The sequence below is a fragment of the Penicillium verhagenii genome, assembly GCF_028828195.1.
Source record: "Penicillium verhagenii strain IBT 33310 chromosome Unknown utg000007l_segment0_segment0, whole genome shotgun sequence".
Classification (NCBI taxonomy): Eukaryota; Fungi; Ascomycota; class Eurotiomycetes; order Eurotiales; family Aspergillaceae; genus Penicillium; species Penicillium verhagenii.
The window spans coordinates 1,633,559-1,648,003 of record NW_026643171.1 but is presented as its reverse complement, the minus strand read 5'-3'; the positions used below and the strand labels follow the sequence as shown (position 1 = coordinate 1,648,003).

Genomic DNA, 14,445 nt, shown 5'->3' with positions numbered 1-14,445 from the left:
TGATTCGTGAAGCTCCGCGACTTCGGAGCGCAGATACCCCGGATGTCCGTGACAACCGACGACGGGGCATTTCTAGCCCGACGGATCATCCAGACTGCTCTGTGCAATTCCGAACAATCCGGCTGGGCGATCAATTAAAATATCACATACTAGTAGTAGATAATTATTCTGCCATTCTCGACATCTAATCTGGCGTTTATCTGGTCTAAGATATACCACGAATCACCGCGCAGCACGATTCAAAAAATCCGATAAGCAAAGTCTCGATAATGCCAGTGCTCACCTCCCCCTCTCAATCCATCAAAGAAATTGTCTTTGATGAGAAGATGATGATTCCTCCAGTCGAATACCCCCTAACATGGACAAATAACCGCCGAACTGCCGATACCAAAGCAACTGCGTCATCGATCATGGCTTCTCTACCCATTGTGGAGGCTACCGAGCTTATGGAGCTATACAGCGAGAATGTTGTCGCGAAAATTTGGAGAGTTGCAGATTCATTTATCAGTAAACATGTGCGTCTATCATACTATACTAATGTGGGTGACTAGTTGGACAGAAAACTTACTATGAATATTCAATGCAGCCATCTTTCGATGCGTACCCAGAACATGTTCCCGAATCAGGTCCTAGTGCAGGAACATACGAGACAAAGCCAGCCAAATTTTGGACCTGCGGTTTTTTCCCATCGAGTCTATACTGTGTGCTTGAGCGATACACCAAATTCCCCAATCGCACCCCATTTTCCGCCTTGCCATCAGAAAATATAATCCCACCGGATTCGTCCTACCACGCCCAGCTCTTGGCCCTCTGCCGCGCCTGGTCTACACCACTACGTGCTCAGGCATCGCGAACCGATACTCATGACTTGGGATTCATGATGCATCCCCTGCGCATGGACTGGGAGCTCACTGGTGACTCTTCCAGCCTGAAAGCCTACATCACAGCCGCCAACAGCTTGGCAAGCCGGTTCGACGAGCGAGTCGGGGCGATCCGTAGCTGGGACCAGATGAAGAGGCTCAATTTCGAGGTCCATGACAAAGAAAACAATTTTCTGATTATTGTGGACAGTATGTGCAGTACGTATCGCCTCTTCCCATTCTCCCCTTGCTTTGTACCCCGTCTCCGGAACAGGACTTGAACACCGACTGACAACGCATGCCTCATGCTAGACATGGATCTGCTCTTCTACTCCGCTCACCACAGCCACAATCAGCAACTGGCTGTCATCGCTAAACAGCATGCCCGAACAGTCATGAAAACGCTCATTCGCCCGGATGATTCCACTTGGCACGTAGCCAACCTCGACCAGCACGCACCCCAGAAATGCACTGTCAAGTATCGCATGACCCACCAAGGACTTGCCGACGACTCGACCTGGTCTCGCGGTCAGGCCTGGGTAGTGCTCGGGTTCGCGCAGACCTACATGTGGACAGGCGACTTTGAGTTCCTCGCCGCCTGTTTGCGCCTGACGGAATATTTCCTCGCGCGACTGAAAGACTCCCCTGCCCAGAAGTGTCCTTGGGTACCCCTGTGGGACTTTTCTGACAGAAGTGGGGAGGTAGATTCAACTGGGGACAGGCTGCGGGACGCGTCGGCAGGCATGATTGCCGCCAACGGAATGCTGCTCCTGCACCAGGCGCTGCTGGTGCGGAGAAATGGTGCAGATAACGTAAGATATGACGGGAGGAGATACCTCGATGCGGCACTCAATATTGCGAGCGATACTATTCAGTATGCGGTGGACAAGGGGGATAATGCGCGGCTGGAGGTTGATGAGAATGGAAAGGTGAAGGTTCCAGCGGGCAGCTGGGACGCGATATTGAGGCATTCGACGGCCAATAACAACCCCGATGCGCTGGTGAGGTATAAGGACCATGGGCTGGTCTATGCGGACTACTACTTCCTTGAGTTTGGGAACAAATTGCTGCGCATGGGGCTTATATGAGCTGCTTGGTCCCTAGCTGGTGAAGAGACAAACTGCAAATTGCACATGTGACCCTATTAAAGTATTGAAATATCGTTCGAGACTTTTAAAATTTGGCTATTTTGGGGAGGAGGAGATGGAAATTGAGAGCTAGATGTGCCTAGTAGTGTTGAGAACAGTAGTGCTGGTAGTGCTGCGTAAAGAATACTCGTCATGGAGCTCTGTCGCGGCGATTGACGAACCGTCAATTAGATTCAAAAGTAGCATTCGACCCTAGTACCCCCCAAAGAAGTCGGTCCCATTCAGCGTAATAACACGATCCAATTCGAGAAACTGCTGGCCAAATAGATCTTCCTCGTCCTCGCCACCAAACCCACTGCTGTTGCTGTGTCTGCTCCTGTTCTCCATGCTCAACCCCAAGTATCCCGTCACATTTGCTGTCGAAGGTGGATTGCCTCTAGCTATATTGGGAAGGACTGCCCTGCTCGTGTTTGTACTGAGATTAAGCTGTCCGTATGAACCATAACGTTCTCGCTGCGATAGACTGACAAAGTCGTGCCGAACGGGCGTGCCACGGGGATCGTACGCGATTGGCGGGTGCCAGCGGTCTGGTGGACGAGGGAGAGGGTTTGCCAGATGGGTGAAAGGTGTCATACCCCCGGCCCTCGTCCCTGTTGGATCCATTCCAGGTATCGGTGGAGGTGTGCTATTTTGGGGAGGCGGATTACTGTTTGCTGTGGGTTGTTGCTGCACATCTAGAAGGCCATCCAGGCTGGCATCGGACAGCATGTCGCCAACAGAGGAATATGTATGTGAGCCAGTGATGTATCGGGAGTACATCAACTGCAGTTGTGTTGCATACTTTGTCATCAGGTCTGGCACACCGGACTGTCCCATGTTGTCTGTGCCTTTGTCACTGTTGTTCCCCCTCCACCTACGGGACATTTCCCGCAGACTATCCCCGAGACTAGAGAATTCGGGGGCCAAGGGTTCATCTGTCTGCCGTGAAACCGAAAGCCAATGCACCAACAAGATGCGCGCAGCGACGAACGCGCAAAAGGCAAACTGGCTGTTGACGAGACCGCCCATGTAATTCAGGTACTTGTCGGCAATGGAAGCGATCTCAACGGCGGCAAGCTGGCACGTCTCAGCACTACAGGAGCTTGGCAGTCTCACGAGATCGCACCAGGTTGCGGGCGGGTAGGCGATATGTTGATGTAGCAGGATCGTTGCGGCGTTGTGCGTAAGGTGCGCCAAAGTCAGGTTCGGATCCATTTTGACAATTGACACATCGCGTGAGACGTCCGAGTCGTGCCACTGGTGGGGAAGAAACATTTTCCAGCTGATTGAAAGTCGCGTTGGTTTTTTGGGCATGGACAGGAACATGGAATTCAACTCACTGGACAAGTCGCAGGTCGAGTTCTTTAAACCTTGTCAACCAGTTCTTGACCTGGGCTTTATCTCCAAAGTCGATGCTTTGTTGCAGAAAGAAGGAAGTAACCTGGCTCAGGTTTTCGGTGGCCTCGATACAATACGCGAATGCTCCCAGGTTCGAGATGTCAACCTGGTCGCCTCCAACACCGGTATCTCCACTAGGGCTGTAGTAATTGGTCTTGGAAGGTGACTCGTATAGGGTTGGAACATTGGCTATCGATTTACCGATCTTGGCCGCAGCCTTGTTCCATATACCAAAGAAGGGCGTCGAGACGGCTTCCTGGCGCGCCCATGGCGCTCCACTGCAGGGAAGCCGTCGTTGGACATGGTCTGAGCTCAGGCTTGTGTTCCAGCTGCATGTTATGTTAGAAAATAAAGGTTCAGCCACTCAGCGATCGGAATACGCACCCACAAGTGACTTGACAGACTCTTCAATACAGGTATCAGTCATCCATTTCGAATCAAATATTGTCCCGGATTGATGATTACCTATCAAGAAGGAAAATATTCCAAAACAATCTTCTCCGCTCTTCTGACTCTGTCCAATCGCGCGCTCTTGGTAGAAGGATCAAGGGACGAAGAAGTGGTTGTTCCATTGAGGATAGATCCGGTGATTCGACGGTCAATTGAAGGTATTCGACTGTTCTTGTTAAAGACCCAATAATAGGCCACGCCTTGGAGGGATGCCCGCATCCCATCTGCAATAGAAAGAGTCGGGGTTAAGCAATGGATAGTGAAGCTTGCAGAAAATAGGGAGTAGATAATGAAGCAGCTTACATAGTCAAAGGCGAGAAAGATCAGTGCCTGCATGTTCTCGACCGACACGGATTGCATCGCGTGAAGCATGACAATGTTTCTCGACAACTTGATCTGCCTTTCGACATCAATATGGCTGAGGTCAATCTTATCCAAATCAAGGTATTTGATTGAGACAGCGACGAGTGAGTGAAGAAGTATAGTTAATCGGTTCCTCTCACTAGAATCCGCAAGCTTGGCTAAAAACCGCCCTTCGTGGAGGATAGGTATCCAGTGATGCACTGTACGGAAGTGAATATCAACAATTGGATCTATCAAGTGTAGTGGAGGTGGTGGAGGTGGTCCATCTTCCTCGTTCCCCAGATCGAAGTTCATATAATTAGTTCGGCGCCTCTTATGGCCGCTGTTACTGGCCAAGGGCGGGGATGTCGCCGAGTCCGACACCAACGCTCCGTCATCAAAATCTAGAGGCCTTGGGCGCAAGGTGTGATTGAGGTGTTCATTTTGAATCTGGTCCTCAAAAGGTGGAATGTTGTTCTGGAGGTCTGAATGGTCGTCCAGAAAGGCCATTTGCGGTTTTCGTGCGCCAGATTCATCTAGTAAGATCTCTTCCAAGACTTCTACAGAGACAATCGGAATTTTTCGTTAGTCAGGTGGGTTCTAGGCAAAGAAAACCCCATCTACAGCTCAGGTAATCCTTACCTAAGCGCCGACTGAGGCTGTCTATCGCACCAGCCTTGAGACCAGGTTTCTGTTTGCTCACGTAGATGCACTCGCATGCTGGATTTAAACACACCGGTAAGTGTAACTGCCGCGGCTCTCAATATTTGATCTTACCTAGTCTTTGGCATTGTGAACAAGATGGACTTTGTCTCGAGCACTTGAGCTTCCTACGCCGACAGGACTGACAAGAAGGGAGATCGCTCCCAGTCGTGAATTCCCCCTCGCCAGCGCCCGCGCTGGCCACGTCAGGTCCAAGCAGATCCACCATTGCCCCCTTCTCTCGCAATATTAAGTTCCGGGTAACTGTGGAGAATAATACAACAAGCAAGGTAGACCGGACAACGGGATAATCAATCGAGTGTGTAGGTGTCGACTGGGGGGGCCGGGGTAGTTATTGGCCGAGGCTCAAAGGCCAAGCTGTCCCTGTCATTTCCCCGCATTTCAGATCTTGAGTCGATAGCCGTCGATCAATTGCCGATCTGCATGTTTTGGCAGATACGGAAGCCGATAGATGGATGTACAATAAAAGCCACTGTTACCAACCCTGATTGGGCGATATGATTTCTCCACACTGATGAGCTCCACTCTGGGTACTGTATTGTCATTGTATTGTCATATGTATCTTACACCGACCTTCATCTTCACGCTTCAAGAACCTTGGAATTTGAACAATGCATTTTTTCACCATAGTGTTTCTAGTGATTCACTCAAATTTTGTTAAAAACATTTGTGATATCCAGAGGGGTTTAAATTTTCGAGTGGACATCAGTCACCTCGATATGAATTGGATTTAAATTAGGTTACTATTTCCAAATGGTCAACTTTAAGTGCGTTAGAGACCTCGGGAGGTTTCAGGATTGAAACTTTGAATATATGTCGGATTGATTCTGTCATAACACATGCCTATAATCAACTCGATCACGATTCCGCCAGTCATTTGAACCATCCCGCATTAAAACTCCGGATTTTCAATGAGAATCGAATTAGGTATACATTCTGGATGAGTAACCTCTGACAACAACAATACCTTCCTAACATTGGAATCCGTAATGGTCGAGCTTTCACTCTATCATTGTCACATGAGGTTCATGCTCTTTGTCCTCGTCTTGCGCAACAACTTTGGACTCTGAGTTCTTCGGCGGCCCATCGAATAGCTGGCCAACCTCTTCAAGACTGAGATTCTTGGTCTCCGGATAAAAGAAAAAGATGATGGTGAAGTTGCTGACCAAAACACAACACCATACAATGTAGTATTTCCATCCGATGGCTGCGAGGCCTACGGGGTTGGTATAACCACTGAAAATATTCGCCGCGGCATCCGCAAAACCATTGAGGACAAACGCTTTAGCGCGAAGGTTGAATGGTGACACTTCAGCAACGTATGAAGGAACCATACAGCCGGGCATTTTATAGAAGCAGCCGAACAAGAAGATAGCAAAAATGGTGGCGTTACCCAGGCCTCCATTGCTGTAGTCAATGCCCGCGTTGACGCCGGTGAAGACCGTGATCATCAAAAAGGAGACGAACATGCCAGCCATGCCAATCAGGAACATTGGCCGCCGGCCCATCTTGTCGATAAGCTGAGACCATACGTTGCCCCACACAAAGCCGCTGATTGTCATGCCGCCATTGATAAGCAACTGCTCCTTGGAGCTTTTAATGCCAATTGACTCAAAGACCAGGTGAATATAGTATGTAATGAGAGCATTGCCGCACCACTGGATAATGAAGCCAGATGTCATGATGATGAAGAGACGGTACCGATTGGCAGAAGTGCGCACCCACTCCATCCACGAGGTCAACGCTTGCTCCCGCTCCACCTCGATAGCTGCTTCGATCTCTGCCATTTCGAATTGCAATAGCTGTGATGATTCGTCACCCTCTGCGTGGTACTTGGTCAGAATACGATACGCCTCTTCGCGACGGCCCTTGTGCACCAGCCAACGTGGGCTCTCGGGTGTAAGTATCATCATCACGAGCTGGAAAACGGACGATACAGCCTGCAGTAACGACGGCAAGCGCCATGACCAAGATGAAAGCATGAATGAGGTCCCGTAGGTGATCCAGGCGGCCATGATCTGACCAAGCGAGCCGGTTGTGTTCTGGATACCAATGATCTGGGTACGCTGAGAGGGATGGGCAAGCTCAGCGGCCAAAATGGGGCAAGCCGTTTGTTGGATTGTGTTTCCAAATCCAATGAGCAGGCGCGAGATAACAAACATGTCGTAATTGACCGAGGCGGCCTGTAGTGCCACGCCGACCAGCAGGATGCACGATCCCATCATGATAGGCACCCGGCGGCCCAGACGCTGCATGAGTGGTGCTGCAATAAGGAGAGCCGCGAGTTGCCCATAGCGAGTGCCGTTCGTGATAGTACCTAGGCGTGTCCCCTTAGGTTTACCCAGCGCAACCTGCCAGGCATCGATAATCTGCAGACCGCTAAGCATGGAGCCATCGTAGCCATTGGTCATGTCGCAAACGATACAACCTAGCAACAAAAGATTGAGGGAACGTAAACCGGGATAGCTCCACCAGAGTCGCGTCCGCTGGTCTGTATGCCGCAACGTCACGCCATCGACGCCGCGGACACCAGATTTGTCGACGCGGAACATTATGTCGATGTATGAGGGAAGAATTTCTGAGAAATTCACTTTCAGCCAGCGTTTGGGCGATGAATGATGCTTGGCTTTGATAGAGAAATAATAGCCCAAAAGAAATTCGGCTGAGGAAATTGATCGCTCTTTATCCTGACAGGGCCTGGTAGCGAGTTGAAAAGCCACTCGTACTAATTTTCAAGAGGGCATGCCTCCAGCAGCAGCAAGCTCATCTTCAAATGTTGTCGCTCGGCGAAAATTACCCCACATCAATACCCAGTTGGAGCTTAGCCTATTTCCCTTCCCCAGGAAAGGTCAAGTGGTCTGCATTGCAGTGCATCAATTCCCCTGGCAGCGGGGTAGCGATTGTCCTAGTTTCCGGCGCGGCCAATGGCGGGATAACGGGGTATTGACTCTCCGGGCTCCCCATGAACGCCTCTGAACCATGCCTAGGGGCTCAGGAGTAACCTTGCAAGCATGCTAGTAAGATCAAGCTCGTTAGGATGTTCGATGTTAGATTAAGCGGGACGGAAAATATAATCTGGGGAAATTCTAGGGCGATCTCCAGGGGAGAAAAAATCACCCGCTCCCCGTTCATCATTCGATCTTTCAGCATATTTCTGGGAAATTACTTTTCAATCCAACATGACCATACTGGCTCTGTGTATTTTCCCAAAGGGACCAAATGAAACACATGTCATAACGCATGTACCATAAATGTTTTCAAAGGGTACATATGTTGTATATTCTAAGCGTATATTTATATTTTTTATATTTTGTTTTTTTGGAGATTCGAAAATCTGGAAATTTCTTCATTCCATCTTAAACCATTCGTGATTCAGTACACCATCAACACTTAGACGTTGCTCAGGGTCATAGGCCAATATCTTGTGCAGGAGGTCTGCCATCAAACCCTGCTCTTTCTTTGATGTAATCAATTTCTTCATCTCGGGAGCGACAATTTCAACGAGATTGTTCAATACCACCTCTAGTGATAATTCTTGCGTGTCAGCACGACCACGAAGCCACTTCCCCTGATCGTCAAAGAAATCCTCTCGTGCCTCCCATTTGTCCCACCAGGCTGGTAGAGGTTTACCAAATAAGCGTATCATTTCTGCCAGGAGTTCATCGATGTCATAAATCATGTAGAAAAGCGGGACTTGTTGGCGAATTTCGAAAAGCGTGCATTCAAGCGCCCAAATATCACAGGCCGGGCCGATAGCATTCTCTTGCTCCAATAGGACCTCAGGTGGAAGATAATTCTCAGGTATTCCTAGATCCTCTGGGGGCGATAAGATTGGGAACACTTCGCCGAAATCAATGATGCAAATTTCTTCACTTAGGTACTTGCTACCCAGTCGGGAGATATCCGCTGGAAGTATCAGATACTGTGGCGAAGAAGCTGGAAGGTCTTCACCTGACTCTGTACGCACGTAGGCCTTTTCAGGATGACCTAATAGTGAGAGCAACTGCTCTTCAGATAAATGGTTGAGGTCATTCAGCTTAACAAGAATATTAGAAGGTCGAAAATCTATGGTTGTTGTTATTAAAAAAGTGGTCCCAGTGGTTTTGGAGGGAATGGTAAGTACATACCTCCGTGGCAAAAGCCATTTGTATGTAGCCATTTCATGGCAAGAACAGCCTGGTACGACATTTTTCGAAGTATAGGCCCAGGATCCTTCTCTAGCTGTAGCCATAAATTAGGCGAGACACACGGGCCGAGAACTGGCAGCACGATACATTGGTGGGAGCCATTCGGTCCGTCCATTGAGAAGGAATCCAGAGGAATGGCAATGTTATCTGCCCCAGGAACCGACCGATCAAGGTTTTTTATGAGCAGATCTTGAACATCATGTTGTTTTGCCTCCTCAACCATGACTTTGACAGCGACATATCCCGAATCCTGCGTATCTCGGCAGAGCCACACAGTTCCGAAGCCACCATGGCCTAGTTTATGAATGACACGGTACCTTTGCGATGGGCCGAGTGTGTCACCAAGATGAACTGGGTGAAAGCCACCAGGTTGATAATCCTCCAAAGGCTCAAGGCCTTCATTAACTCCATCCAGATAGGTCCCGTGTGAAGTTGCAGGCGCGTGGTCAAGAAAGTCGAACTCTCCACGGGGTTCATTTCCGGAACATTCATCAAAGTCTATTTTAAACTCACCGGTGTTCCCACAATAGTAGTACTCGGGAAAAGGCGACTCCCTCTCACCGGACATTATTCTTAGATTGGAAGCTAGCGGCGCAGGCGGGGTAGGGTGATTTGCGAGGAATATTGATTGAAAGCCGTTGACAGAATGGTTTCAATCTGCAAGAATGGGCACCAAGATAGTATAGACCACCCAAAAATTATCGACTCATTAAAGTGCGTGTCAAGCTCATATTTTGCACATGTGAGATATAGTAGTCCATTGCGGTTTCAAGTGACCGACGATTGTGGGGCGCGCCGCGCTTTAGCGTGCACATTCTGGCCCCTCTCGCTCGCCGCAGGCGCTAAGTAATAGGCCAAAAAACGAAGTCCCGCGCCCCACATTCAGTACGGTATACCGTATACATACATGATAGTACTGGCGGACCGTGAACTGAAACGGACTGCGACTTGTTCCCCGCATGCCACGTTCTTATCCTGGAACATCGATCTTTCCTTTTGGTTTTATGTTCGCTACTATAGACGGAGTACCTAAAAGATTACGTGATCTCCTCATCCCGCCCTCACTCTGCCTTGCTCAATTATCCCTGGACCCTGAAATCCCAGAGCGATTGACTACTTCTACTACTACCATCAACTGCAAACCAAATCATGCTATGGACTGGGATCACCTGGCTGAGGAACAGGGCCAGCGATTTTTCTCCGCCTGGCTTCAACTGCTGTCTCAGGAGTCGCCTGCTTTGCCTTTGAGACTTGCAAGCGAGCATCGCAGCGGGGATGCACGCGCGATAAATGTGACGAATTTCATCACTGGTTCCTATAACATTTGCTGTACGGTCACGTTTGAAGATGGATTTCGTGTACTTGTTCGATTTCCTATCCTGGGTCGGAGTCGGTTTCGCACCGAGAAAACTAGAAATGAAATCTCAGTAATGAGATTTCTTCATGAGCACACCAAAGTTCCCATTCCCTTGATTCTTGGAGCAGGCCGATGGGGGTGCGGACCTTATATTGTTATGACCTTTGTTGAAGGGACTTTGTTATCCAACCAACTTCAAGGCTCGTCTAGCCTGTCTCCGGGTATTTCAGGGACTGGTATTGAACTTGCTTTACGTGAGATGGCCCACGTGTTACTAGAGCTATCAAAACCAGTCTTTCCACGTATCGGGGCTCTAACTCAAGAGTCGGGAGTCTGGAAAGTGGCGAAACGACCATTGACTCTCAATATGAACGAACTTGTACGCGTTGGAAACCTACCTCCTGGTGTGTTTGCAGAAGGAAGTTTTTCTACCGCTGGCGAATATTTCCAGGAAGTTGCAGCACAACAGCTTCTCCATCTTCGATACCAACGCAATGATGCTATGGATGGCGAACAAGATTGCCGCAAACGATACATTGCTCGCTGTCTTTTTAAAAAGATTGCTGGTATTATTCCAGTAGAGCAGCTGGGTCCTTTCCATCTTTACTGTGATGACCTACGCCCATCGAACGTACTGGTTTCAGCAACAGATTCCACAGTAACAAGTATCATTGATTGGGAGTATACGTATGTGGCGCCTGCTGAATTCACCTATACTGCACCCTGGTGGCTTCTCTTTGAGAGCCCGGAGGCTTGGGAGTCAGATTTGAATGAGTTCCTTCATCGATACACTCCCCGTCTACAACTCTTTCTTAATATACTCCGGGACTGCGAAGACGAACAAATAAAGCTGAAGGGGATGGAGGATTCTCAGCGACTATCAAAGAAGATGGCGCAGTCTATGGAAAATGGGCTCTTTTGGTTTTGTCTTGCCGCCCGGAAAAGTTACATGTTCGATGATATCTACTGGACTTTTCTTGATCAAAAGTACTTCGGAACTGGCTCTCTTGATGACAGGCTTTCGCTTCTGTCGATGGAGGAGTTAGAGGAGCTGGAGAAGCTTGTTCCAATGATGATGCAGCAAGCAAGTGAAAATCGCATTGAACAGCATCTGTCGTATGATGAGTTTGTCGATTATTAGCATCAAGAAAATGAGAAGCACGTCAACCCGTGGGCCGTAGGGGTTGTTCCACAAGCCATGATACTTCCGATATGTTTCATATCGTCGTTGCTCAAGGCAAAGAAATATGGGCTTCTAGGTGTAAATCATTTGCAAACTGTCTGAAGTATTTAACTGCTGTTTCCTTTATTGGGTGTTGTCTCAATAAAAATCTGCTTTCTCCATTGACCTAGGTATTTTCATTCAGGGCATCATTTCGCACCGGAAGTTCAATCGGGAAAATACTAGTCTCTAAAGCAACCGAGAAGGTACAGAGGGATATTGATAGAAAGGCAAGATAGAAAAGAATACTTTTCTTCGGGCGGATGACTTGCATAACAAACACACTCAGGTCTTAGCGTGTTGAGCAGAGGTCGGGCAAAGATCAAGACAGGAGAATATCGGCGTTAGGAGGCGGTGGACGAGAAAGAAATGCAGGGATGCTTCGGACCATAACAGTCCGCCCCGTCGGCTTCCGCACCCTGATCCCTAGTCTCGACGTGGCTTCTTAACCTATTTACATGATTGACCCAGGACGTCGCAAAATTCTCTTACCTTGCTTGTTTGCTGTCTACTTTGTCGGCTTTTATATTCTGTTGCCTTATGTCAGGATCTTTCTTTCATAACACATCTACCGTGGATCTCTCTTTTTATCCGTCCACCTATTTCTCTGTGCCTCTGGCTATAATTTCAATTTCTCACATAGCGAAACCATAATGCGAATCAACACCCCTACCGATGCCTTTTGGGGCCCACCAAGCTCTAAAGCTAAGTCAGTTACCTTATATCTCGTATAGGTCATTAGCTAATATAGACTAGCTTTTGCGAGCAGGTAGCAGCCCGACTTCGACTCGTATTATCCATGCAGCTGACTTGAAACTTTTTTTTCATTTTCAGGATTATGTTGTGACAAGATATGTCGCGGAATTCATCAACAGCTTGACCAACCTATGTTATAGTACGTACAGGAATCTTAGGGAAATGTGTGAGCTCTGACATAGCCATTTAGTCTTCTATGCGATCTACGGCCTACGCCGATTACAGCAGACTGGCAGTATTGGTTTCTCTCGCGTCCTCCCCTACGGGGGCTTGATGGCAGTTGGACTTTGCTCTGCAATCTACCACATCAGTCTACAATACCACACTCAGATGCTGGACGACCTATCTATGCTTTTCACAACCACCCCACTGCTGCATAGAGTTTTGACAGTAAACGCCAATCGCAAAGACTCAATTATCGCGGGTGCAGTTATTTATGTAGCTCTCTCGCTACTTGTGATTTACCACGTCACAACGGATGAATTAATTATTCACGCTTCGTTTTTTGTTAGCAGCATCACTATCATCGGTATTCGGACTATTCAGCTACTCAAACAACGCACCACTGAAAATTCAACAGCTCGGCGACAGATTTGGGGTATGGTTGTATTTGGGGCTGGTAAGTCAATTTATAAGTATTTGATATCTCTTTATAGGCAGCCAAACTAATTCCAAATCAAGGCATCTTTCATCTTGGATATATTGTCTGGCTTGTGGATAGCTGGGCCTGTGAGTGGCTTACGAGTGCACGAGCGGCAATTGGGCTTCCTTGGGCATGGCTGCTAGAACTTCACGGATGGTAAGTTGTACCAAGTATCTGTACTTCTACGATTGATTTTCGTGGGCGGAGAGACTTATTCTATATACAGGTGGCACCTCTTCACCGGTATCGGCGCCTATACTTTTATTGCGGTCATTGATCAACTTGTGTCAAGTGAGGATCATCAGGATATTGATGCAAATTTTGCCTGGCCGGCATCATGGGCTTCCCAGTCAATATTTGCCGGAGTTGCTTCCACTATGGTTGGGTTAGATGACAAAAAGCATAAGTGAAATTACGCCCAATTTTGTCCCTGGAAAATGACCGCTGAAATATTCCTGAGTTCTATTGCTGTGTATTTCTGCCTAGGGATTTTGGCTGTTTTCCAAGTCATATAGCGGAGATCCAGACTCCAGAGAATCATAGGTTACATTGTCTCTAAGTCAATTGTATCTACTCAAGTGCTGATAGGTTAGGTGACGAACTTGCATTTAACTCATATTTCTATGACTCTCACTGTCTCTCGGTATAGTCTCGCTGAGGAAGCGGTCAACCGTCAGGGATTGTTTGGGCAAAAGGAGTCTGTCAGACGGTAAGCCCGATTTGGCCACAGAACTCGGCTAGGACACTGCCAGGTGGTTCCAAAGGGCTTGCCTCTACCTCCAAGCTGTCAGATCACAGGGAAAGGCTCAGGCAGGCATAGAGGAAGCGTGAGTGAGCGGGCTAATAACTGGCAATCTACTACACACGCAGACTGGAATGACTAAGCTAACCAATACCGGTGATCACCGGCATTAATGCTTCTTAGACTACTACCACCGACTGTTCAAGTTACAATCCTCTCATCACTACAGAACTTACCCACAATGCCACCACCCCGTCGCCGCCGCCCGAAGCCACCTCTCTGGGCCCGTTTTCGAGCATAGCTTCACTACGCACACTCACCCCTCGCCCTACATCATAGTTTCTACCGACTCCGCCATCAAAACAAGTATCCATTGCTTACACTTCTGGCCATGTTCATCCCCTATCCGTCCTTGTTCTTCCCCATCCCCGAATTATTTCCCCTCCGTACGCTCTTCGAAGATACGAACAATAACACACGCATAATCGCATCCCATTTCGGCGATATTCATAACCTCTGTGCTATTCCTACCTGGCGTATACGTGATACGCCCCTGCGATCAATTTATCGGCTCTATGAGCTCTATCTTGCTGACCATTATGAACTCATGGGATGGGAAGTGGAATATTTTTTTAAAC

At 48.3% G+C, this 14,445-nt stretch overlaps 6 protein-coding genes across 6 annotated transcripts; 3 read left to right on the top strand and 3 right to left on the bottom strand.

Moving 5' to 3' along the window:
- Positions 1 to 269: 269 nt before the first annotated feature.
- On the top strand, positions 270 to 1,948 carry N7466_007294 (unsaturated glucuronyl hydrolase; the record flags this gene model as incomplete). The annotated part of the gene is made up of 3 exons (XM_057166683.1): positions 270 to 515; positions 587 to 1,070; positions 1,173 to 1,948. The coding sequence occupies 3 exons, from the start codon at positions 270 to 272 to the stop codon at positions 1,946 to 1,948; spliced, it is 1,506 nt and encodes a 501-aa protein (XP_057019724.1).
- A 252-nt stretch (positions 1,949 to 2,200) lies between these two features.
- On the bottom strand, positions 2,201 to 4,687 carry N7466_007293 (fungal specific transcription factor domain-containing protein; the record flags this gene model as incomplete). Its single annotated transcript, XM_057166682.1, has 5 exons — positions 2,201 to 3,269; positions 3,328 to 3,714; positions 3,770 to 3,790; positions 3,851 to 4,059; positions 4,139 to 4,687. 5 exons carry the CDS (start codon positions 4,685 to 4,687, stop codon positions 2,201 to 2,203), a joined length of 2,235 nt encoding a protein of 744 aa, XP_057019723.1.
- A 1,214-nt stretch (positions 4,688 to 5,901) lies between these two features.
- On the bottom strand, positions 5,902 to 7,452 carry N7466_007292 (uncharacterized protein; the record flags this gene model as incomplete). The annotated part of the gene is made up of 1 exon (XM_057166681.1): positions 5,902 to 7,452. The coding sequence occupies one exon, from the start codon at positions 7,450 to 7,452 to the stop codon at positions 5,902 to 5,904; it is 1,551 nt and encodes a 516-aa protein (XP_057019722.1).
- A 794-nt stretch (positions 7,453 to 8,246) lies between these two features.
- Positions 8,247 to 9,655, bottom strand: N7466_007291 (uncharacterized protein; the record flags this gene model as incomplete). The annotated part of the gene is made up of 2 exons (XM_057166680.1): positions 8,247 to 8,965; positions 9,028 to 9,655. 2 exons carry the CDS (start codon positions 9,653 to 9,655, stop codon positions 8,247 to 8,249), a joined length of 1,347 nt encoding a protein of 448 aa, XP_057019721.1.
- Positions 9,656 to 10,241: 586 nt separating this feature from the next.
- On the top strand, positions 10,242 to 11,585 carry N7466_007290 (phosphotransferase family protein; the record flags this gene model as incomplete). Its single annotated transcript, XM_057166679.1, has 1 exon — positions 10,242 to 11,585. The coding sequence occupies one exon, from the start codon at positions 10,242 to 10,244 to the stop codon at positions 11,583 to 11,585; it is 1,344 nt and encodes a 447-aa protein (XP_057019720.1).
- Positions 11,586 to 12,319: 734 nt separating this feature from the next.
- N7466_007289 (ceramidase) lies at positions 12,320 to 14,146 on the top strand (the record flags this gene model as incomplete). Its single annotated transcript, XM_057166678.1, has 9 exons — positions 12,320 to 12,375; positions 12,423 to 12,435; positions 12,501 to 12,561; positions 12,613 to 13,041; positions 13,104 to 13,221; positions 13,292 to 13,450; positions 13,715 to 13,774; positions 13,818 to 13,892; positions 14,014 to 14,146. 9 exons carry the CDS (start codon positions 12,320 to 12,322, stop codon positions 14,144 to 14,146), a joined length of 1,104 nt encoding a protein of 367 aa, XP_057019719.1.
- Positions 14,147 to 14,445: the final 299 nt, after the last annotated feature.